This window comes from Artemia franciscana, chromosome 2, assembly GCF_032884065.1.
Source record: "Artemia franciscana chromosome 2, ASM3288406v1, whole genome shotgun sequence".
NCBI lineage: Eukaryota > Metazoa > Arthropoda > Branchiopoda > Anostraca > Artemiidae > Artemia > Artemia franciscana.
Window position 1 is genome coordinate 36,220,135 of NC_088864.1, and position 25,658 is coordinate 36,245,792.

Consider the following 25,658-nt stretch of genomic DNA (forward strand, 5'->3'; position numbering starts at 1 on the left):
CCTCCAAAATTCTGCGACCATTGGTTGAATACGATTAGCCTGGTGAACAAAATATGACACAAATATTCGATTGGCTCAAAAATTCTACTGGAGTATTTGGGAGGCAAGAACTTGACGGTAGATCATTCTAATTAAACAATTCAGAGTTGCGAGCTATAAGGGTTTTTTTTTACAAACAGCTGCAAGGAATTACGTATATTAGACACACCTGTGGATTATATTAAAACGAACAGAAACTAAATCCTAATTTTTCTTAAACAAAAGTAAAGAGCAGCTTTAACTGTAACAAAAGTGTCATTACAGAAAAATCTAGTTATAACTGCTCTTCACGCTAAAGCTCAACTAGTGCTAGTCGAAAAAATTACAGAGAACAGAAAAACTTAAGCGATTGGTAATTCAACTTCAGCGCAAAGAGTAGAGGGGGATTGAGAGATACGGCAGCCACTGATCTTTTTCGTTTTGTTTTTTAATGTTGATCCTTCCTTCGATTTGAGAAAGAGAGTTTCACAGATAGAAACTGATTCTTTCCAAATTTCGGTAATTTACATTAAACTAATGAGTCTGCAATTTATAGATATCAGCAATCTCAGCACAAGAGCCAAGCTTTGAAAACTGTGGAATCAAATTTCGGCAAAATATTTATTTTTCATAAATGAACAACAAAAGCTGAATAAACCACTGCAAAGATACTTTTGTGAATTGCAAATAGTTGAAAATTGAACGAATAAAGAGAGCGGCTGTAATATATCTCCTTCATGAATTTATATTCTTTAAATTTATGTACGCTATCAAATGAATTTCAAAGATTTTTCTAACTTACCAACATCTTTTTCCTTTTCCAAATACAATTGATTTGGATATCCTTTTGCTGCTACTAAACTCCAAGCCTGGTCCTCATCACTCAGGGCAGCAAAGCAATATTTACGGGCACTCCGAGGAAGCAGCATGGCCCAAATGCCTTCAGATGTAAAGGAGAGTTCATTGTATGCCAGGACTGCATTTCCCATGCTGAGAATTCCTATGGCTGGTGAGGTTACCGTTGGCTGAGATCGGATATTGTGTCCAGAAGCACCACATCTTATAACCCGGTATAGAGAAAACCTAAATTACATGTATTTATTAAAGGATGATTTAGCTATATGTTCAATTATAAATCATACTATATAACAATATAATATAATCTGTATTAGAGTATTATTGTTTAGAGAAACCAGTTTTGTAATATTATAACAAAGACAGCTAACCTAGGAAATCCAAAGGAGAGCTGGATGTTGAAATCGTTTTTGCAAATTTTAATATAATTCCATAGTAGACACTTTTCCATGCTAATTAGAGTAGATATTCAAATGTCATAAATGAGTGCTTCTATTGAAAACTAGCCTGTTTTTGTATATATTCAAAATTCAAAGATGTCGAAAATTTTCTGCTCAAGCGTTAACGTTCGGCCTTTTACCAAATCATCACATAAGCAAAATACTAGAATTAATGGTCTAAACCAGTGATCAGCAAATTTTTTAGCCAAAGAGCCAAACATGAGTTTGTTTTGTAGTTTGTTTTCTTTTAATTTTGGAATGATTCCAAGTTCCCATAAATAAGAAGACTTCTTAATTTATTTTTGACAGTGTTCATGCTTGAAAAAGAGTGTTTGGATACATATCCAGAACCGAAAAGAGAAAGAACAGCAAACACAAGCTATTTCAGTTGATCGAAAGAATCAGGAATACTATTCCATGTGTTGAAACTGCTCATGTCTTCCTTCTCCAAGTAATTCAAAGCAGACCATTTGTGTTTCAAACAAAGATTATATTTTTTTTTCTTCTCCACTATTTCCAATTCAACACAAAGACGTTAAAATTTAGAGTGCCATATCTCCCGAGTTTTTTTAATTCAACGCTATCAACTGTATTTCAAAGCTACCAACGTCAATTTAAAAAGGAAAGAATTTCAACTCAGTTATTGTAGCATTAAGGGGATTTTTGACAAATGCTAAAATTGTTCTGCTGTTTTTAAATTTTTGAAACCGGCTGACGAAAGCTTCCCTCATATTTGAGATGGTTATTTTGAAATAGTGTTTATCAATAGAGAAATTATTTTCTTGGCAATGCCTCAACAGGCTCGGAAACCTTTCAATATCCTAAGCAAAAATAGATATTTTTTTCGAATTTTATCGCTTCTTCTAACATGGAAACAATCCATTTTCCTTTCCCTTGTAGTTTACCTTTAAACTGATTTAGATGGTGCGTAAAACCCACAAATTATTGGTTAGTTCTGGATGCCCTTCTCAAGGAGCAATGCACTAATTTCTGGAAAAAGGGATTCGAAACGTTCTGAATCGTCCCCTCCCAATAACCAACGTACCTCAATATTTGTTCATCTGGCTTTGTAGACTTGGAGCTGATGGGTGTTCAGTTCACTTTATTTATAAATCAAATACATTTAACTAATATACAAGTACCCGCCCAAAGAAAGATACAAAAAGGCGAAAGAGTTTTAGAGATTTATTTATTTTTTTTGCAATGATCACTCCGTATATTTTTTAAGAAAGTAATTTCGACCTGAGGAATTAAGGAATAAGGAATAAAGAATAAGGTATAAGGAATTTTAGGAAGAAAAGGAAAGTTGACACCAATCAAAATAACTAAAAGTTAAAAGAATTAAGTGAACAACAGATTCTATAATATTTTCCAATTGTTAGTGAATAGTTATGGCAGATGCTTAGAAAATTGAACATTTACAAACCCTAAAACAGACAAAAATCTTAAAATCGTCATTTTAATGCAGAAAGTAACCCTATAATAAATTTAATTAATAGTGATCAGACTCCTTGTTCCTGCAAAAAGTTTAATTTGGACACACTTTTAACAATTAATAGAAAAAATGCGTGAGGATAGAGATTCATCAACAAGTTCCTCAATTATAACAGCAACACTAAGCCTTTGGGTAAGCAGTTTTGGGACAATTTTTTAAGGCCCGAAATACTGGTATTGATTTTAAAACAGTTGTCTTTACAAATAATAAAATTAAGTTATAGTGTGAAATATTTTATTCTTTCTTTACGCTCTTCACTTTAGTATATTTTGCATTGGGATATTTTAATTGGCGGTGATGTTTTTTAAGAGGTATCTGGCAACTGCATATTAGTGATTCGCAAATTGTCTTTTATATCGGCCTCGTCTCGATGAGCTTTTTTCTCATTTCTCTGGGGATGGAGCTTAAATTTAAAAATTAGTTAGTTCCATATCAAGAAATGAAAGAAATAGAGAGAGAGAGAGAAACATAGAGAGGGGGGAGGAGAAAGAAGGAGATAGAGCAAGAGAGAGGGAGGAAGAGAGAAAGAGAATACCTGTTTGGCTTCTTTCACAAAAACCTTTTAACGCACCACAGCTTGGATTATCGTCATCCCAGTGAGACAAATCATTCCTCACAGCTATAGCGAAAATTGGAATCACTTTCTTCATTTTTATTATTACAATGTTTTTTTGTCGTTTACTTCTCGTGTAATTTCTTTTTTTCGATTTGGCAAAACGACGCTGATCAAAACTGCACTTTATAATACGACATTTTTTTTTATAATCAAATACAGTTTTTTTCACTTGAAAAGCCAACCAGGAATGCTACGTAAGGGAGAACTAATGGGTCAAAGAAATTCACAGAGACCAGTGAATAAGGCTAGGATAATTAATAGAAAAATTGAATAAAACTAGAGAATTTTACATCACTAAAGGTAAATACACGAATTTTGTTCAGTCCTGGTATCCATCCAGAAAATGTTTTATTTATAACAACCGCCCTCCACTCCCACCCCAGATAAAAACGAAAATAGTATATCTAAGGCAGACAAAATTGTTATAATGGAGTAGTGGCTAATTTAATTTCAACTTTATCAAAGCATAAATAATTTACCATTGACTATTTTCTTCGTTAGATTCACCGGTTTTCTTTAAATCGTCCATGGGGAAAAGAAGGCGTCTCTCATACGGTTTGTGAAATTGTAAGCACCAACCTTCCCCATGAGGAGTATTGCACCAACTGAGTATTGATTCCGGTGCAAGTCTAAGCCAGACTCCATCCTCATTTTCTAGCTGGAACAGCATAATGATAAGATTACTCAAAAAGAGACGAAAGGAATAAACAAAAAAAAGAACAATGAAGTAAACAAAAAGAACAATGAAAAATAAAAAGGAGTCCCGTGGTTCTTCGTGTTTCCCGATTGAAAATCAGGAAACAGGAAGGTACCTGAAAATATTTTCGGGTACCTGAAAATATTCAGGTACCTGAGTCCTATTCGTTTTACACGATAGCTTTACCTGAAGTTGGATACTGGCCTCTGATTCCGCAGATAGGATGTAACCTGGGGGGATAGATAAAGGGGTTAAGCCCCTTCAGTAAGGGTACGGCTCTGAAAAAGTTTTGTTTTTGGTCCATTTTTAGGTATTACATAGCACAAAGCTAGGCATTATCCCCATTGTAGGAAAGGTTCATTTTCCCATGTATGCAAGCTTTATCGTTAATGGGTTTTGAGTCCTCTGAAAATCGGTTCAACTCATGATACGATACAACCTTATAAGTATGGATGCTCACTTTACATGACTTTATTACTAGTTACTAGTTACTTTATTACTAGTGAATTATTACTAGTTCCCTTCAAGTATTCTACCCAATATCTTGACTATAAGTCAATGTAACATAGGCTACAGGCATATTTTAAATAATAAACTTTTTCAAGTTTTTAGGTAGGCTCAGACACAAATAATTCAAATCAAAGTTATATACTAGAGCCAAAGGTTCTTGACTACGACTTTGATTTTTATTATTAAAAATTCTGCGATCTTAATAGCTGCTGGGACCAGTGAAGCAGTATTAAATAAAGAAAAAAAAATGCTCTACGTCAAATTTTTCAATCAGCGACAAGTTACCAATAATAATCCTAAATAATAAAAGCGTGAAATATTTTCATAGTGAAACCAGACGTTTGACTTGTAGGATGATTTGAAAGTGCATCATTTAAATAGAAGCAGATTTCATGCTGAGTAAATTCAGCATATGAAGTAAGCATAAATTCCTTTTTGATTAAAAAGAAAATTAATGTTTATTTCATTACATATCATTAACAACCGTCAGTTCGTTCATGCTTCTGTCATTTCTATGGCCAAGCGTACTTTTATAAATTCTCATTTTTCAGCATAGTATAGCATCCTGTTGGGTTATATTCATCAAGCCTTCTTTTTATTGCACTAGGAACGTCATTTCAGGGCAGAAAGCAGGAGATCATAGCCATAACTAGTGCACATAGTCTATTTTTCTACAGACTATTAGAAACAGATTCTCACGTGCAACCTAATTAACGTTATTCAGTTCATCGATTAGCTGTCTTTCTCTCTGGAACAGTCTTAGGCAAATACGTATTCAAACACACTCCTGGATATTTTACTTAATGTAAAATAACATGGTGTTTTATCCTTATTTTTTATTGCATATTTATAGCCTATTATATTCCTTAACAACTTACCTCCTCGACAAACGCGATGGTTCCATTTGGTGGGATAATACCTAGCTGTTCGCTCTGTAATGATGGTTGAATTCGGATCCTCAGTCCTGCACTATGTTTGCCTACATATCTTCGCATTTTCTTTGGAGTGCTACTGGGTTTCTTCGGTATTCCTGACTGAGAAGTGACAATGTCTGGAGGGGCGGGTCGCACAACAACATTACAAGTCTATAAACAAAATATAAATAAAATTTTTAAGAGGCATTTAAGTGCAAAATAAAATAAATCCCTAAACACATATGGTCAATACTGAGGGTCAGAGTAGGACAGGAAGAGCGAGGGAAGTGGGAGGAACTGAGTGAGTGATCTAGCTCAGCAAAACCTGCACCCTTGTTCTTGGAGACACGGATTTTGATAGAAAGGTGAACACTTTCCCCATTGAAGTCATAAACATTCGTGAGGATGTCACAGCTGCAGCTCAGTTTCAAGATGTCTTGCAAGGCTTCGTAGACAACCTGTGTACCATTCTTAGCTCCGATTGTAGGTCTTAGATAAATATGTTGTACAAATATTTTTTAAGTTTTATGATTCAAGGATCATAGAGTATGTTGATAACAAAAGCGAGGCTTTTAATATCCAACAATATAGGTGTTTGAGAATGGCTTAGCTTCTTTTTTTTTTTTACAAATTAGAGACTAATTTTGCAATATAGAACCCTAAGACCAAGTTGTGGAAAACACATATTAGACATTAAGTGTCTGATGTCTACCAAAATTGGCATTTAAGATTTTTTTTTTTAAGGTTGTTGGTCTGAGGTTAATATCTCAAGTTGGAAGCCCAAAATTAAATCACGGAAAGTACATATTCCACAAATAATGTTCAATTTTTAACAAACTTGGTAATTAAGGATTTATGTGATGATAGATAGATAAGTCTAGAATTGTAACGCAATAAGTACAAACTTTTTAGGTACTATTCACGGCTACCAGGTCATGGAAACGTAGGGGGAGGGGCAAGGATTCTTACGTTTTAGTAAAGTACAAAAAAAGAGGCATTTTTCAATATCTGAGTGGAGAATGTTGTCTTTTTCCAATCTTTTTGGTGAAAATACTAAAAAAGGAACTTGAAAAGTCTCCCCTGTGTCTCCTGCTTCCTCATTGACAGCCCTGGTAGTGTCTGATTTTCACCAAGGTCAGTTTTCAAGAATTTCAGAGCTCAGTTATAATTGCAATATGTAAGTTCAAACCATAACGAGGTAAGGACATATTTCGGCAAATTATGTGTGAATTTCTCTATAGTGAAAATTACAACGACCTTTTATTTCACATCTACCACTACACCTCATACCACGAATACTTTTACCACGTATTCCCAATGACTACTACAAAGAAGAAAATTCATTCCATCGCTGCTCTTACCATCACTACCATTTTTCTTCTTTTAATGAACCTGAATTGACGTTTTTAATAAAATTTTGAATTAATGTTACCAAAAAAAACGAAGAGATATTGAACTGAAAAGAAAATCTTTCCATTTAAAATAACAAGTCAATTTGAAACTTACAAAAGTAAAATTAGCTTCTCGAAAATATCAATCAGAAAAAGCAGGAACTACAACGGAAGATGAAAATAAAGTTAAAACGAGAAAGACAACTTGAAATAATTGAGGTGTTGTCACCAAAAAGCCATTTGCATTTTACTGGAATTTAATGAAAGATTTTTTTTTCAGGTGAAAGTAAAGAACGACAAAAATTGGAATGAACCGAAATCATTCTAAATACAAGGGTGCTATCGCCTCTAAATTGATATGTCTTTTATACTGTAGTTTCAAACTGTTTTAACCAAACCCTCAGTAAAATGTGACCTAAATTTTCGGAAAATATATCAATTTGGGGTTGACACTTTCCATTATATATAGAATTATTTCTGTTCCTTTTAAGTTCCATGTTCTTTCTTTTCTTTCAGCTGAAAAAGTGCTTTTGATTTGATCACGTTTCTGGTTGTCTGTAAAAACACGAGAACAAATTCCACGACCTCAAAGAAACACTCTTTCCATTGGTAAAAAGGGGAGTCCGGGGGGTCATAAAATTATTTCAGATAACAAACCCTGCACGAATCCAATTCCAACAAGGTTCTATTATCACCTCTCTAATATTATTCATGATAAACTTTTCCATCCAAGATAAGTCATTTGCCTGAGTTTAAATAAAATGCTCCAGACTAAGATGTCTCTGTAAGATCCGGAGTTAACAATATATAGCAAGATTATTCCTTCTGTATAAACCATGATAAGAATCCGTGTGTTTTCGGACAATTTTTAAAAAGACGGCTATACAATAATTATTTGAACGTTTGAGTGCCGCTGCTTTATCCTTAGGTAAGTGGGGCTAGGGGTCGAAACACCATCCTTTTTTTCGTAGTTAATGTTTATTCTATGATTGACTTCATTGCAATCCCTGTTCGTTTTAGGTTTCATTTCATGACACATAGTAATTCCTTTTATTTTGACTTTAACATTTTGTATTAGGTACTTTATGCTCGTTTTAAGTTTTAAATTTCTTCCTTACGTTTCGATGAAAAACTGTGTCTTTCTATTTAATCAACATATAAGTCTAATGGAAAATATTAGGACATTTTTTTTTCTTATTCATTTTGTTTGTCTTAGTAGTTTAAACTTGATTTGTTTTACCGAAATTCTCTTTTTGTGAATTTAATTGCTCATTAATTCATTCATTTCTTCGAATGCTGCTATTGATGGCTGGTGCTGTAAAAGCTGCTCCACTCCTCATTTAAGGTATGGTGCCGCTTCTTTTTTTTTCTCTTCAAGTTTATTTTCAAAATTTGTTGGACTTTAGTTGATTATACTATTCCATTCTTTACCTGTTCCAGTTTAATGTCATCAATTGACAGGACAACCTTGTATTGGCCACTAAAATTAGGAGTCCAGCAAGCGATACAGGTATTATCACTATTAAAGCGAACGAGCATACTTTCTGGCGGTCGTCTTGTACATGGACTCATCCATCGAAGTTCTTCAAAAGAGTAGCCCTCAAATTCCTAAAACAAAAGAGTAATAATTTAATTCTGTATTGCTATAAATATGATCGTTATAACTAAGGTGTTACTTTTTGGGATAGTTTATTTAATGTTTCTAACATCATGCAAATTTTCATGTGCCTGTAGCATTCAATGAGTAAATTTAAAGTTAATACATTTTGCACATTGAGGATTCAAATGAATAATAAATTTTTATGTTGCATATGATATAATCGAAACTTTTCTAGAGTTTCGGTTTCTATTTACAAGGGTTGCTGTTTACTAACAGTTTGTTAGTACGACCTGTTTGACCTAAACTCTCTTAAATACGAAGGATGGCTACTACTCCCCCTATATCTCTAGTTTTTACATTTTAAGTTTAATATTCGCAAACAACGCTTCAAAATACACCCCTCAAATATTTATTAGAAGGGCAGGAGTTTAAAAATCCAAAGTTATTTACATCGTCATCGTTTCTACAATTTCCAAGACACTTTTGAACAAACCTATTTTATAAGGATGTTCCCCATGAACGCCAATAGAAGGGTGACGCCCGATGGAATTAAGAAAGCATTAAGCATTCTATATAAATAGGAAATGAGAAATATTACCGTTTAAACTTAGTGATAACAAAGCTTCGGTAGCACTAGCCAAGCCCCTCTCATAACCCCCATAAAATTCCTGGTGTTCTCATGATGCGCAGCCTCCACTTTTCTGCCTCTGTGCCGGAAGGCTGGTAACTTTTGATGTATAGCTTTAAACTTAAAAATTCTATGGATTTGGAATCAGCATAAATTCTAAATCTTATAGTTTATATATTGTTATCAAAATTCTCTTTTTACAGTTTGGTTATTAACAAAAGTAGCTTCTTACTTACAGTTTATTATTACCAACTATGTAATATAAAAAAAATACAAAAAACACAATATCTCCATTTAAAGGTAATTGAAAACAAAGTTCCTGGTATCAGCTACCTTTCCTTCTTGGTAAATTTCCTGATAGAGCTCAAGAATTACACCCCCCTCCCTTTTCTTCCTACTATGCCAATAAGAATATCAGTGCGATTTTTTAATTTACAAAAAAAAAAAATTATAATAAGAAGAAAGTTATCGCCCTGTAGCGCCCTTATTCAGGATTGGCTCAATTGAAGAGAGATAAGGAATTGACTTTTACCCCGCCTCCTGAAATCAGATCTCTTTCTGCATTTATCTGAAGACTCAACGAGGTCTAGACAATTTGGGTATTAACACGCACTCTTTGAGGAATCTGGCCCCCTCCTCCCTAAATAATGTCATATCACTCCTCCTTCATAGTACACCATTGTACGTAATTTTCTGAAATATCAAGTGAATCAACGTAGTTAACTAAAGCTTTAAAATAAATGTTCATGTTAACCATTTATCTTGTATGGACTGTGTGACTTTTTAGAAACAACTACGCCACCGTGCGGCATTACTTCCTCTGAAACTGGAGGGGGAGCTGAAATTGTTGTTTTTTTGAATCGACTGACAATCTCAAAATTTTATTCCCGTAGTTGTAAAATTTCATGGTGTGATTTTTTATCAAGATCACTTTCCTTTTAGGGGAGGTTTTTCCCCCTTTTTCAAAATAAGACAAATTTTCTCAGGCTCGTAGCCTATGACGGGTAAATTTATACCTATTGAATTTTATATACTTACAGTCAGTAAAAAAAGCCAATTCTTTTGATATATTAATTGTTATTAAAGCTTTTTTATAGTTTTTGGTTACCACTAGGCAGAGTCACTCCTTACTTACAGTTCCTTACTACGAATTGTTTCAAGACTCAGAGTTCAGATTTTTCTTGATAAGGGCTTGAAACTTCTCAAATCAAGGTCTCTGTCCATAGTGAATCCGATGGTATAATTTTCATTGAAATCACTCGCCCTTTTTGGGCTCGTTGCTATTTATAAATAGCTTTCAACTTAATGAATTACATATGCTCGTATAAAATCAGTATAAAAAACCATTTCTTTTGATGTATTAATTGATACTGAAATTCCCTTTTTTAGAATTTCGGTTTAGCCTGAATCTCTTCTTACTTGCAGTTTATTACCACAAACTGTTTGAAAATACTTGCTACTACGTCTACTAGCTCGTTACGGTGCTAAGATATCGACGACTACCACACTGGTCTCCCCCCTTAATATTCTCCCTAATATTCTTAATCTTAAATCTCTTTAATCTTCTTAATCTTAATTTCCTGAATCTTCTCCTTAATCTTCCTCCACTTAATCTTCATACAATTTATGTTTTCTTGCTGCATCATTCTGGCTGCAAAATTCCAAGGAAATTCACAGCAACATGAATGTTCCAATTAGAAAATATGTACATTTTTCAAATTTACCCATTCATTTTGTTAAGTATAAGCCAGCAAAAATAAACCTACAGTGTGCCATCGTGGAAGGTTTCGTCGTCCTAGAACAAAGTAAGGACGTACGTACAAAGCTATTACGAAGGGGACACAACATTACAAAGGCGGCGCGGGTATGGAAAACCGGCAATTTAAGCATAATTTGGGTAACTTACTAAGTTAGTGAATAAATCTTGAGGGTTTTGAGACTCCTCAAGTGCAGGTGTGGGCCCAAAGTCCCTCCCCCTTGCGTACTGACCAAACATACGCTTCTATGATATGTACTGAAGTACAATAATAAGATTGTAAAAAGTCTTCATTTCTAATTCTATGGGAACCTGCATTTGCTTTCCTTCTATATAATTTTCTTTAGCTTTAGTTTTAGATTTTGGTCTTACATTTTCCAATTGACACTACCTTTGCACTGGCAAAAAAAAAATTGAGGTCAGTATCAGAAAGATTCTTGTCTCGACTTTTGCTGAGATAAATCTGGAAAGTAGTGGTGCAGTCGGAGGGTTTTACTAATAGCCCTTTGGAAATTATATTTCAATAAATAATACAAAAAATGCTGAATCTTACGGATTAGAGGTTCCATTAATAGAAAAGCAGGAATCATCGTCAGCATGTCTCGAACGCCGTTAATTTTGGGTAGTTTAGGTGGGTGACATATTCTAAACATGGTCGACTCAATAATAACATTAGAAAAACAGACATTGGGATCCTATGTCTAAATGGAAGAAGGGGGCTATAAGAATGCTTAGACTACCACTGTAATAAATTACACTGCATGGTCGACTCAATAATAACATTAGAAAAACAGACATTGGGATACTATGTCTAAATGGAAGAAGGGGGCTATAAGAATGCTTAGACTACCACTGTAATAAATTACACTGAGGAATTAGGGAAATTCAAAGACACCTTCCATGGTAAGACGGTAAATTGGGGGGGGGGGGGTTCAAGAGTAATGGACAAAATTACCAGGAATATTCACATTATTAATGGATTGAAGCCATGATATGCCCTTGAGTGTCTTGCACGTGTCATAACTCACAAGGTCAAATAGATGGTTCTACATATTTCTTGACAACCCTAAATGTAGAATGCTTCAAGCGAAACTGAAAAGCTTGCTCAATGAGTGGGACTAGATTTATCCATAAATCCAGGTAAATTATGCACTTATTTTGAAGACGCTCCAAAGTTTCATTATTGTTTTCCGAAAAAAGTAAGAAAAAAATTCCCTTGATTACTTTTTCCATAAGGATGACCAGATGGCAGTTTATATAATGCCATAGTATGATATGAATCTCATTTCTAATTTATCTTTTCAATATATGGGACATAAATAAGTTAAAAAAAAATAAGAATATACAGGTATAAGAATCAATTCACAAATTTCGGGGCAGAGAAAATGTACTAATATTCTCCATTGGTTGTCCACACTGAAGCTTTGTAAATTGTTTAGACTATACATATTTGAAGAAAACTTACTTTTATCATAGAAATCGAGTGATATCGCATCTTATCTCGAAGAACTGGCTCAAAGGGAATCTCTGGCAAATCATTCGCTCCTGTCTCCATTGACGGTCCATCAGCAGGATTTTCAATGGGAGTGGCTTGTACCTTAACCTAAAAAAAATATTTGTATATAAATACTTGCATTAGGCAAGACCAAGACTTCTATGGATCAGACACATGTTATATATATATATATATATATATATATATATATATATATATATATATATATATATATATATATATATATATATATATATATATATATATATATATATATATATATATATATATATATATATATATATATATATATATATATATATATATATATATATATATATATATATATATATGTTTAATAAACAGCCAAGAGAGATAAAACATATAGATAGATAAATAGATAGATATTTATTGCAACAAAAGCTGCTTTGAGCTATGGAAGAAAAAAAAAAAAAAAATGGAAATTATAAAACCACGTGATAATTACACACATAAGAAAAAAACTTCGGGTCATAGGAAAGAGAAAAACAGAACATAAGAAAAGAAAAACCAACAAAAACACAAATAAATTAAAAAAACGTACTTATATAAGAATCTTCACGAAATTATTTATAAAGAGATACATCTTTCACGATGTATCAGCCTTAATGTCATTTTAAATCGTGATCCTACAATTCCTTCTACCCACCTTTAATCTGTGAACACTAACAAAAAACACTCATTTCTCAGATCCGCCAATTCCTTACAATTTCCCCAAAAATGAAAAATATCCCCAAACATCGGACAAGGGACTGAGTTAACACCATGACACCTAAATTTCCTCTATCATTACCCAATATCAATCGACCCTCCCTTTAAATCTAAAATCCATTTTAATTCACCCCTTTTCAACCCCAACCTAAATTAAAATCCCCCCCACATATCTTTCACTGTACTATACAGACTCAGAGATCCCGAGGCCTCCTTCCAAGCCACTGCTGTATTCCTTGGTTGTGTAACCTTTCTTTAATTTGATTCCTTACCATCATTCCAAAAATACAAATATCCTACTTCATTTAATTTTTTTTTTATTTTCCTGCGGCCCCCCTACCTCCATCTTATCCTCCAAGAAACTAAAATATGTTTCTTTCGCTAGCCAATTTTACTTCTTATAATTTTTACCATTCTTATTAACCAATCTTTTCTTGACCTACTTAGTCCCAAATTCATATCCAATAAAACACTGTGAATGGATTCATGGGCCCGAAAAAGTCTATAAAAATAATTCTTTTGTATTCTCTCCAACTCATCACTTTCTCTAAAACCCCACATATATGTATCGGCTTTTCACAATCTGAGAGCAAAATTTTCCCATTCCATCAGAAGCTAAAATTTCTGAGCACTTCTGCTATTTAGGATAATTTTTTTCAGTTTTTCGAATAGCCCAAGTGGAGATTCCGTATGGCCCTCAGTTGATTAGCAACAACAAATTCAGTTTTATACCATCAACACATCAGCGGCTATCCTTAGAGCGAAACTATCCTACGATAGAAATTATCTTTTTTTGTTTATTTTATTCATTTTAAGTAAATGTTGACATAAAAATTAAACTGATACGATTTATAAATTGGACTGTAGGTTGTTCGAAAAAGAATGCTCGCAATCTTTAAAGGTGTTTTTCTCGGAAGGGATTTACGCGCTCAAAACTAGCTCAAATAAACTGACCTGTGATATTGTTCAACATCTGTAGAATTCTAAAAACTAACATACTACTAAAAAACAAAAACTAACCGCCAATCCCCAAAAACAGGAAATTTTGTTAGGAGCAGAAAATTTGGTACGCCTCCTACAGAAAATTAGAGACTAATTTATAGAGCTCCTAGTAGTCTTCGGTTAACTAGACGAGTAGTTGGCACGGTAGACTTGAAATCCTTTGTCCGTGAGGACAAAGGTCTGAGTCCTGGTGTCACAGACTATTTGGCTTCAAACAGAATAAGTGGCTTGTCTCTGTAAGCATAGCCAGAATCAACCTAGCTCTAAATGAGTAACTGGAGAAATCTGGGGAAGGTAAACAGGAAGGGTTTGCGAAACCACAGGATGGCTGGCCTCCACCCCCTAATCGCGGAAGGTCCATGAAACGGAGATCAGCACAACCGGCAAGGACAGTAAAGTCCAATACCGTATTCTATATCTTAAGTGTCTTTCACCGGTCCGGATGTTGATATTTTATAGCATACAATAATAATGTTCTGTAAAACTCAAGCAAATTCAGTCTTCAGCAGAACACTAGAATTTGACGGATATCTAAAAAAAAAAGAAGAAGAAGAAAACACGAGCCAATTCCTTCGAGCTAATTTTGTAGATTTATCTTGCGTAATTTACGAGGGAATCATTTTACTATTTTTTAAGTTTAACTTTCGCTCTTTATTTCCACAAAAAATTATATTTTTTAAAATTAATTTTTGCTCATTTTTTATTTTTTCTAAATACATACAATATACCCTACAAAAACATTTGGTTTAACTTAGACGATAAAGCTTTTTCTGTTCATACTTGTCAGTGGGACCAAGGGAAGCAAGGTTAGGAAGGTTTAGAGTAGTCTATTTATGACTTGGGACAAGGGTTTTAGACTATCTCCAGTCAATTTACTATCCCAGAATCTGCATTCCCGGCATGTTGAACTTCTTGGGAAAAAAAAAACTGAAATTTTATTGCCCAAAATGGAAGAAAGCACTTTGCAGTGACACAGTCTCTTTTATTGCTTAAAAAGGGCACTGCATGTTGCGATTTCAATTCAAAGGAATTTCTCCGAACACTCCACCACCACTGATTGGATACGACTACCCCTGGGAGAAAGAGGAGATCAGTGCTACTATGCAAAAAAGTGACTTTTCTTGTTATTCAAGGTAGAGGTATATAACTCCCATGCATTGGGTTTTCGACCATGGTGACACCAATGTTGCAATTTCCATTCCTCTCCATCACCATTTTCGAAGGATTTCCTACTGTCTTTTCAAACTCTCATAAATTGGCTTTTGCAATAAGGTTTTAAATTAGAACTAACCGAAATAATAGCCATCTTTCCTGAATCTGCTTCAAACGACAATTTCATCTCAATAGACCGTTTTCTGAAAAGGCATTTTGAAATTTCTGGCTACTATGGGCCGTAGTTTGCTCTTTACTTGGTTACCAGGATTTGATCTCTCTTTAAATATATTTCCGGGTACGTATATGTTATATTTCTCCCAAATAGAATTACGAAACTTGTTAATTCCTTTTGTTACAAGGAAAAGAATAAAATTATCAAAAAGAGTGCATCATATCTCTACAAACAAGTTTCTCACAAAAATAATTTCGATTAGATAATCAGGATTATTAACTGTTGACTACATTCTTACTTTGACCTCTTTTTTCAGTTTGTTATGGATTTAAATCTGGCGAAACAATAGATCCAAGTCTGCCAATATGCTGTGCCATTAATATGCACACGACAAATTTAAAGAGGTTTGAGAACGAACATTTCAATACTTGAAAATAATGGATCAAAGCCGGCTTTGCTAAAACGACTCAATCATCCTTTTTGTTCTAAACTTTCCTGTATTTTTTTTTCTTCTCTTGGGTTTAACTATACACATCCAACACCTTTTGAAATATATATTTTTTTTATACATTCCGCTTTTCAGGCAATACTCGTTGTGGACCGGTTAGATTTTATTGTGTAACCATTCTTTCTGAAAACCATCAACCTACCAAGATTTACGATTTTGCAGGTGAGAGGAAATCCAATAGGATTTATTGTCAATATTGTCCTCTTTCTGTTTCCGTTTATACCCAAGATTTTCCCAATTGTTGGCGAAAGATCTAACAATGAAAGATGAAGGCAGACTTTATCAAGACTAAATAAAAATTCTGACGAGGGCAGAAGTCTCCTAAAATCAAGAAGGGGAAGTGGATCCCAGGAAGAAGAGAGGAGAAAGGTTTCGGAAGAGAGTTCCAATATCTCCAATATACATTCCAGAAGAAGAAAAAGAAGATTTTCAGAATCATATCTTTTCCTAAAATACCCCCTTATTTAAGAGAATTTGAATGCCACACAGAGTAATCGTATAAAGAGGATGACCAAATAGCCGACTCCTTGGAAAGATTTGTGTTTGACATGCACCCTCATTTGAATCGCTAAATGGAGAAAGGGAATATGTTTAGAGACACACACTTTTTCAGAAAGAATAGAAACTGGATTCCTATCAGTATTACAAATCCTAGAACAAACAAAATATGTCCCAAGTAACTAAGTAGGTCGCAATGCTAATATTCAGACTACATTCAATATTAATGTTTATTACTTAGGCTTCGCTCAGAAAAGAGCCCACTTTACGTGTAAAATGTGGATTTCTGAATGTGTTGCGTTTCTGTAATTTTTACACTTAGCCATTCAATAGCAGTAGAAATTCTAAATATCTTCGATTTAACTTCTGGCCTAATATCCAAGAGATAGCCTACTCTTTGAGCTCTAGCTAAGTCCATGACTGAGAAATCCTTGCAATGGAAGAAAAAATTGAAGACATGCATTAAAAAGAGATTAAGGAAATTATTACACATTTACTGAAAACGTGTTTCACTTCGAAAAATTCTTTTTGAAAAAATAAAAATAAAAACAAAAAAGAAGATAAAACATCTTTTTAAGATGTTTTGCCTAAAACATTGTTTTAGGTTTTGCTAAAACATTGTTTGATGTCTTGCCTTGATTTGCATAAAACAAGACAAATCAAGGTTTCAAACAGTTCGTGGTAACGAACTGTAAGTAAGGAGCAATCCAACTCAAAGGTAACCGAAACTCTAAAAAACAGAGTTTTGACACCAGTACATACATCAAAAGAATCTTATTTTCATGCTGATTTCAAATAAGTAAGTTTCGTCGAGTTTAGTCTTACTTATCAAAACTTACGGGCCTAAGAAAATTTGCCTTATTTTCGAACAAAGCGGGAAACACGCCCTAAAAGTCATAAAATATTAATGAAAATCACAAAATCAGATTCAGCGTATCAGAGAACCTTATAATAGAAGTTTCAAGCAACTATCTGCAAAAATGTGGAATTTTGTATTTTTGCCAAAATAAAAATCGGACTGGCCGGACGTTGGAAGATCTTTCCATGGAGGAATTTGTCATGGGGGAAGGGAATTTTCCATGAAGGGGCGCTGGATTTCCCAGCGTTATCTAAAAAACGATCAGAAATTAAATAAAAAAGGTTTTTTCCAACTGAAAGTAAGGAGCAACATTAAAACTTAAAACGAACAGAAATTATTACGTATATGAGAGGATTCACTCCCTTGTCAATGCCTTGCTCTTTACGCTAAAGTTCTTAGTACTTTCAAAAGAGCTCTTTATTCTAATTAAGCAGCCTTTGTGATTCACGGGTCATTCTTAAAGAATTGGAACAAAATTCAAACTTCAGCGTAAAGAGCGAGGTATTGACGAGGGGGTGAATACCCTCACATACGTAATGCTTTCTGTCCGTTTTAAGTTTTAATGTTGCTCCTTACTTTCAGTTGAAAAAGCTAGTTTAAAAAAATACAAATAAGAATAGTGCTACTTCACAACCTCTCAAACCAAATAAATGGTTCGAGTGCCGCTTGCATTTTATTGAAAACGATATACCTTGAACAGTATAATCCTTATTCATCGAAACAGATTCACCGAAAATAAAATCAGTATAATAATTAAGATAACCGGAAAGAACTAATGTAAGTAGACTTTCCATTTTTCAGTATTATAATTCTAGAATAGAAAATCTTTAAAATAAATCTTGTTTTCAGTAAAGCAGAAATGCTGCTCGGATCTTTTAAATGTATACGCGATGTTAGTCCTACTTTTTTTTGTGGCAATTTCTGTTGGTATTCCTTGAATTATTCACTTCAGTTTCTGTTCGATTTATTTATTCATCTATGGCAGTGTCTGTTACCTAAGTGCTTGACTAAACAAAACAAAAAACAAGTTTTTTTCAACTGAAAGTAAGGAGCAACATTAAAACTTAAAACGAACAAGAACTGTTACGTATATGTAGGGAATTGCCCCCTCCTCAGCACCTCTCCTTACGCTAAAGTTTTTTAGTACTTTCAAAAAGTTTGTTATTTTTCTAATTAAACGACCGTTGTGTTTCAGGAGTCATTCTTAAATAATTGGGACAAAATTCAAACTTTAGTGTAAAGAGTGAGGTGTTGAGGAAGGGGCAATCTCCTTCATATACGTAATAATTTTCTTTTTTTAAGTATTAATGTTGCTCCTTACTTTCAGTTGAAAAAGCTTGTCTTTTTTATTTGATTCCTGGTCGTTTATGAAATAATACCACGATATCTAACCCCACATCCAGGGAGAAATCCTCCTCCCCATGGAAATACCCTCTAAACAATTCAGTCGAAGTTAAAATTTACCCCCGAAAATTACCCTTAACAAACGCGCAAAATTGAGACGGAAAAGAGAAAGCAAGACATATAAAAAGAATTTTGTATAGAAATTCTGTTAAATTCCCCCAGTTCATAATTCCCTCCGACAAGTGCACCCCCTGGAAACTTCCCTCCCCACGAGAAAATCCCCCGTGGGAAAACCACCAGCAGAAAATTCTTCCCCAAATCCCCCACCGGAAAATGTATGCATTCTTCCCAATAACAAATACTATGCGTAAACAATGGGCAAATTTTGTAACTTAAAGACCTTTCCCTGGGGCTGTGGGGGTCTTTTTATATCCAAAGGGATAGTTATTGAGCCTTTCAACTATGATAAACATAATTGTTCTTTCAAAATTTTGATCAGACGATTTTGAGAAAAGGGGTGGGGGAGGGGGCCTAGTTACCCTCCTATCTTTTTGGTCACATAAGCAGGGCACTAGAGCTTTTAATTTCTGTTCGAACGAGCCCTCTGACAATGTCCTAGAACCAATGGGTCAATACAATCACCCCTGAAAAAAAAAAAACGCATCCGTGATCTTTCTTCTGGCAAAAAAAAAAAATAAAACAACAAAATTCCCCATTTTTGCAGATATGAGCTTGAAACCTCTACAGTAGGGTTCCCTGATACGCTAAATCTGATGGTGTGTCTTTTATTTAGATTTTATGACTTTTAGGGGGTGTATTATCTTTTTTCGAAAATCACGCGAATATTCTCTGGCTCGTAGCCTTTGATGAGTAAAACTAAACTTACTGAAACTTATATATTTGAAATCAGCATAAAAAACAGAATCTTTTGATATATCTTTTAGTACAAAAATTCCGTTATTAGAGTTTCGGTTACTATTCAGCCGAGTTGCTCCTTACTTACAGTTCGTTACCACGAACTATTTGATTTGGAGTGGCTTATTACTGTTTGACTTTATTTTTGCTCGTCTTAAGTTTTAATATGGCTCTAAACTTTTCTTTGACAAAGTACTTTTTATGAAAACATCTTTTCAAAATTATTTTTGTTCGTTTTCTATCGGCGCAGTTTCATTACTGAACAATATTAGAATATTTTTGTGTGTGTGTTTCTGCTTAAAAATTGAAATACTAGATAGTAATTTAGATTTGGGACGCAATTTGAATATTCTGTCAAATTTTCGATCAGCTGTATTTTTATTCTACAAAATTTTCAGAACTCTGGGTGGATGGGGATATCGAGACAGAATTAGGATGTGCAAAATTGTCAGTCCTCTATAGGGCTGAAGCTATTCTGACGCCCATCTTGCAGATAGCCTTGAATATTCACGTGTCTTAATCCGCCGTTTTATTAAAACAAGCTTTTTATGTTAAATTTTCTGTAACTGCTTGTTCATTTAAATAAAATCTCGCCCAGGTAATTTAATAAAAAGAATTCCATTTTGTGGTTTAAAAAAAGAAAAAAAAAGATTGTCACGAATCAACACACCCAGATTTGTTCCCTTAATATTTTGTCTTAATTCAGGTTTCTTTGCTCCTAAAATTTCGGTTGAGGTATCTTAATTAATCTAGATGCCTATTTTATTCGAGTTGTCTATACAGCATAAAATTTTAGGGCTGATAAGCACAAAAAAATGAATTTTTCGCACTAAGAATTGATATAACCACATTTCTCTTCCAAACTTATTTTACTCGTTAATGTATCCTGGGTCTGGTCTACATACCCTGAAAGTCTCATGGCAACCGGGGAAAACAACGTTTGACCTGTTTTGGGGTTTCATCGTAGAATCCATTCTTTTCAGCAATGTTCTTCAACTTTGGTTTGTTAGACTCAGAATACATGTACAGTAAGTCGCTAGCTCATCACAAACAAAACGAATTTGACTCCATTCCACTCTGAGTGTCAAGAATCAATGCAACAATTTTTTTTCTTAGCTTTTACTTTTACTGAGGGTCTCCTAACTTCGTCTACATGCCCTGTGAGTTAAAAGCCAACCATAGACAAAAAAATACTTCTGGATCCATTTTTTTCTCCGTCTCTAGTGGGGCGTTGGTACATCCTAGAGCGCTTTTAGGCTCATTTAAAAGCTAATTTTCGTAAAACAATACTTTTTATGAATTTGTCTTGGCAACGCCATCATATACTGCCATGTGGTAAAAATAGCTAACTTGGGGCCATTTCTGGGAATTGAAAGGCTAAGTATTATTAAACGAACACCAGCATAGGCTTCATGGTCAAAAGCCTTAATACTGACTGATTTTGTAACTCACCCTCATGAGTACTCCCCTTCCCTGCCCCAATAGTAAGTTTCATAAATTGTCTGCTGACTAACAGGAATAGCAGGCTACTGCAACTTCGTAGAGTAGGGAAATAATTAATGGCTCATTTTGAAGATATTGATAATATCTATAGGCTTTTCGTGTATTCGTCTTAAAGTGGCATGTGGCACGTACAACGGTACTTTAAATAAAAGCAAAATAAAACAATGATTTATAACACTTTCAGCACAATCTTTGACTGCCATGACATCAATGAATTTTAACATATAATTTCAATTCTCTAAAAGCTGGAGCATGTTCAGTTTTCAGTAAAGAGCTTGTTTTTAAGAATTCTACAAATATAGGGAAATATCATGAGTCAGTGTATTTGAACCGGTTTTGGAAATATATGTTCCATAAACTGTGAAACAATAAGTTTTGTTCGTTTTAAGTTTCAGCCTACTTTTTACTTCCGTCGCAAAATGTTGTTTAAAATTAATACAGACCTAAATTAATCATTTGTCTATATACTATGTATATCAAGTCAGCTTCGTTTGTACACTTGTTCCTTTTCGGTGAAAAATACAATAAAAAGATTAATGTTTGACCGTAACGAGCGGAAGGAGGTAAGGCATGGCTATAATTATGACTTGAAAGGCCAGAGCTAGTAGAGGGAGGCAACAGAGAGCCGGCACTTTTGCCCAGAGAGAAAAAAATTCAGTAAAAAATCCAGCAAATCATAACCATAGCAATTTGATTACTATTTCAAAAAAGGGCAACGATTGATACAAAAAAAAGAAAGAAAAAAAGTGTAAGAATAGCAAATGTAGAATCATATTTACATGCAAATCCTTTGAATAAGCGGCATGGCCATATTGATCACAAATTCTGATTATAAAAGTCGAAGGCCATCCAGCCCGAAACTGATGTCTCAGAGTTCCTCCTGTGGGAAGCATCATCTGGCATTTAGATGGATCAATAACAGGTTCAGGGCTAAGCCAACGAGCGAGCCTCCCTCCACTTGTAGTCGCCGTTGCTTTTATAAAATCCCGAAGAAATTGTTGCTCCTTACTTTCGAAACTAGAAAAAATGACACTGTTAGCCAAAAAAAGAAAAATATTATTGCCTAGTAATTAAACCTTCCTGCATGACTGTTATAAAATCCCAAAACACATATGTATTTCATAACCGTAACGTACATAAGTATTTGTTTTTTGTTCACAGTTTCTTACATTTTTCAGGTAATTCACCCTTTTTTTAAATAATAATTTCATACAGATAAAATGGTCTTAAAGCTTAGGAAGGGGCACATTTCACCAAGAGCCAAAATCACTAGTGCACACTTAAGAATTGACAGTGACCGGATGACACTAGCCGCCCTTCGGTACATGTCTTTCCCCGAGGCACCCCTTCAACCCCCTTGACGTTGGATCAGAATTTTTAGATAGTCATTTCACTCGAATTGATCAAAAGGTCAAACTTGAACAAAAGAATAACCGAAATTTTTCATCAGTTGTAGTTTTGTGTAATATTTTCTTCATACATTTTTTTACTAAAAAATTCGCAATGGACGGTAAAATTAATTTTCAATCATACAGAATGAAAATCTTAGTACAAATTACAGTCTTCTAAAGCGTCTTTTTGAATTTTTTTTTTTTAATTTACGCATATTCATAGTGCAATTTTAATAAGCTTTACGTCGCTCATTGCTATTTATTACTTTTTGCCTTTTTCAGGCCGCTTCATGATTCTTCTTTTACTACACTATTCGTTTTAGTCAGCAAAATGCTGGACAAGTTTAAGTTTCACTTCTTAATCGCCATTACTTTTTTGTAATTAAAAACAACGTTGCAAGGATCAAAATATGTAATAACTCTGTATTCACTATACTATGAATGTGGGATCAAATCCTAAGCAAATCTTTGATTTTTTTTTTTTGCTGAACGGCTAAGAATGCGTAGGGACTTTTATTATCCCTGTGGAAACACCAGGATTTCAAGCTCTTTATGCAAGTTTACATATACACGATCTTTTTTGTATAATACTTTATTAGACAACCCATTTTAACAGTTCTTTCTAAAAAAATTTTGCATTCGTACAGTGAGGCATATCAGAAATCATGAGGTGGACCGGTGGATTGATTTTTTTCTGAAGCCTTTTCTTATGAAGACCAGAATTTCAAGCTCTTTGTGAAGGTTCATATGTACATAATCTTCTTACTATTATACTTTAGTAGACAACCCATTTTAATAGTTATTTCCAAAAAAATTGCATTCGTACTGTGAGGCATATCAGAAGTCATGAGGTGGACCGGTGGATTGATTTTTTTTCTGAAGCCTTTTCTTATGAACACCAGGAGTTCAAGCTCTTTTTGCAGGTTCACATGCATATGATCTTTTTAGTACAATACTTTAGTAGACAGCCCATTTTAATAGTTCTTTCACAAAAAAATTTCCATTCGTACGGCGAGGCATATGGTGGTAGACCAATGAATTGATTTACTGAAGCCTTTCTTATGAAAAACAAGATTTCAAGCTGTTCGTGCAGGTTCACATGTACAAAATCTTCTTAGTATAATACTTTAGTGGACAACCCATTTTAATAGTTCTTTCTCAAAAATTTTCATTCCTACTGCGAGGCATATCAGAAGTCATAAGGGGGACCGGTGGATTGATTTTTATTCTGGAGACTCGTGGCCCATGGCATGAAACTGCCGTAGGGTCGACGCAAGTACTTTTGCAGTCAAGATGCATCGTCAATAAGCAAACGAATGAGTGAAGAATACCAAAATACAAATGTGCTTAGTCAAATTCGGTTCCCTAAAGTCATAAAGTACCCATAATTTTAACATTTTCCGGCACGGTATCTTATAATTTTCAATACATGAATGGGATATTTTTAAAATACCTCCAATCTCTACCTGTTGGGTCATGTCTTGTGATCCAAGATCTTAGAACTCCCATGGCAAACCATCAGTGAAAAACCTTCAGGACCAAGGTGGAGAAATCGTCCCAAAAAACACCATAAAGACCTATGCACAATGATGTTTTTCTAATGTCCGTTTTCATTTACTGTTTACCGAGTACTGATTTTAGGGGCAGAGTCTATATATATATATATATATATATATATATATATATATATATATATATATATATATATATATATATATATATATATATATATATATATATATATATATATATATATATATATATATCTCCTATCTCTTTCTCTCTTTTTAGATTCCATCACTATGGGTCAACTTCTCAAAAAAGTGGCACCAACTCAGCTTAACGTTTCTAAATGTTATTGAGGCATTTCAATGTTATTGTTTTCGAGGTGGGTAAGAAGGACTATAACTTTTGAAATTTGTATATTGGCATGTTAGGAATAAATTGACGTTTTAGTGAATGAAACAGACACGAATTCACATAATTGTCTTTCTACTTGGATTACTCACAAATTTTCGGCACGCGACTTAGTTTCAGACGACCGAAGTCGATTCAAATTTCAGGATTACCGCAATTGCTCGTGTGATCATTCCTAAAGTGTCAAAGTTGATGTGATTAAGTTCCAAAGTGTCAATCTCTGAGGAATAAAGAAGACAATGAACAACCACAAATAAAGACTTAAGCAGGTGCTAGTGTCACCAGCATTAGTATTTCATAACCTGTTCCAAGGTTGTTGGTAGATGAAAATTTAACCTAAGGAACAAGTATAGAAGGGCATAAAAACTAACAATTAGGTTTGCCGAGAGTTTCCAGATAAACCGATTTTTCTAGGGAAATGCGGAGAAACCACAAAAAAGTCAGGGACAGTCAAAGTACTGCTTCACGTCTTGTCAATGACTGATCGATCCTTAGGCCCTCGCAATTACGTTCCGGCGCATTCTCCCTCACATAAACTTTCCAGGTTAAAATAAAGGTTGTTTTCTTTTGCAGCCAAGCCATAAGGAACAAGTATTTAGTGTTAGCAATACCAGAAAAACAAAAGCAAGACAAATTATTGATAGAGGGAAAATATGACCGAACGAAGGACCACTAATTACTGTTAAGTAAAACAAATTTTTGACAGAAGCCGTAAAAATAAATTTTTATTATTAATCTACTGAAAGTAATGCGAAGGGGCCAATTATAAGGAAGACAGTGAAAAAAAATATTGCACGGGATACACAATCACGTAGTTTCCTTCCAAGCTAACGGTTACTAAATGGAATTTAGGGGGCGCTCCAAGGAGTACTTTCAGGGAAAATTCTAATCCAACATTGGCGCCTGCAATTTTTGTGAACGATATTGAGAATTTACCTTCTGACAAAGGGTCTTCAAAAGCAAATCTCGGAAACTTGACTCTCCCTTTATGGGTGAAAATGACGGAGCCAGAGCAAAGAGAATCTGGGGGATGCAAAGGGTAAGATCTAATTCCATTTATATAGAAAATCCTCTCAATTCCTCATTAAAGAGTATATCGATCTAACCCCTGTTACAGGTATTTAAAAAAGCCGAAAAGTAAAGAACAACTGATCTTTGAATTCAAACTGAATATAAATTGAAACTTCCCTTGAGGATGGTTGGTCATCTCGGCTAGGGAAGCATCCTCT

General features: G+C 34.2%; 1 protein-coding gene across 1 annotated transcript in view; it reads right to left on the reverse strand.

Annotated features, from left to right (window-relative positions):
• The window catches only part of LOC136040940 (E3 ubiquitin-protein ligase MYCBP2-like), a gene marked incomplete in the record, with an annotated part of 337,503 nt that overhangs the window by 101,040 nt on the left and 210,805 nt on the right, over nucleotides 1-25,658 (reverse strand). The window contains 6 exon segments of the mRNA XM_065725378.1: nucleotides 821-1,101; nucleotides 3,904-4,082; nucleotides 5,510-5,716; nucleotides 8,368-8,544; nucleotides 12,386-12,523; nucleotides 21,901-22,138. Coding sequence (XP_065581450.1) covers nucleotides 821-1,101; nucleotides 3,904-4,082; nucleotides 5,510-5,716; nucleotides 8,368-8,544; nucleotides 12,386-12,523; nucleotides 21,901-22,138 — 1,220 coding nt within the window.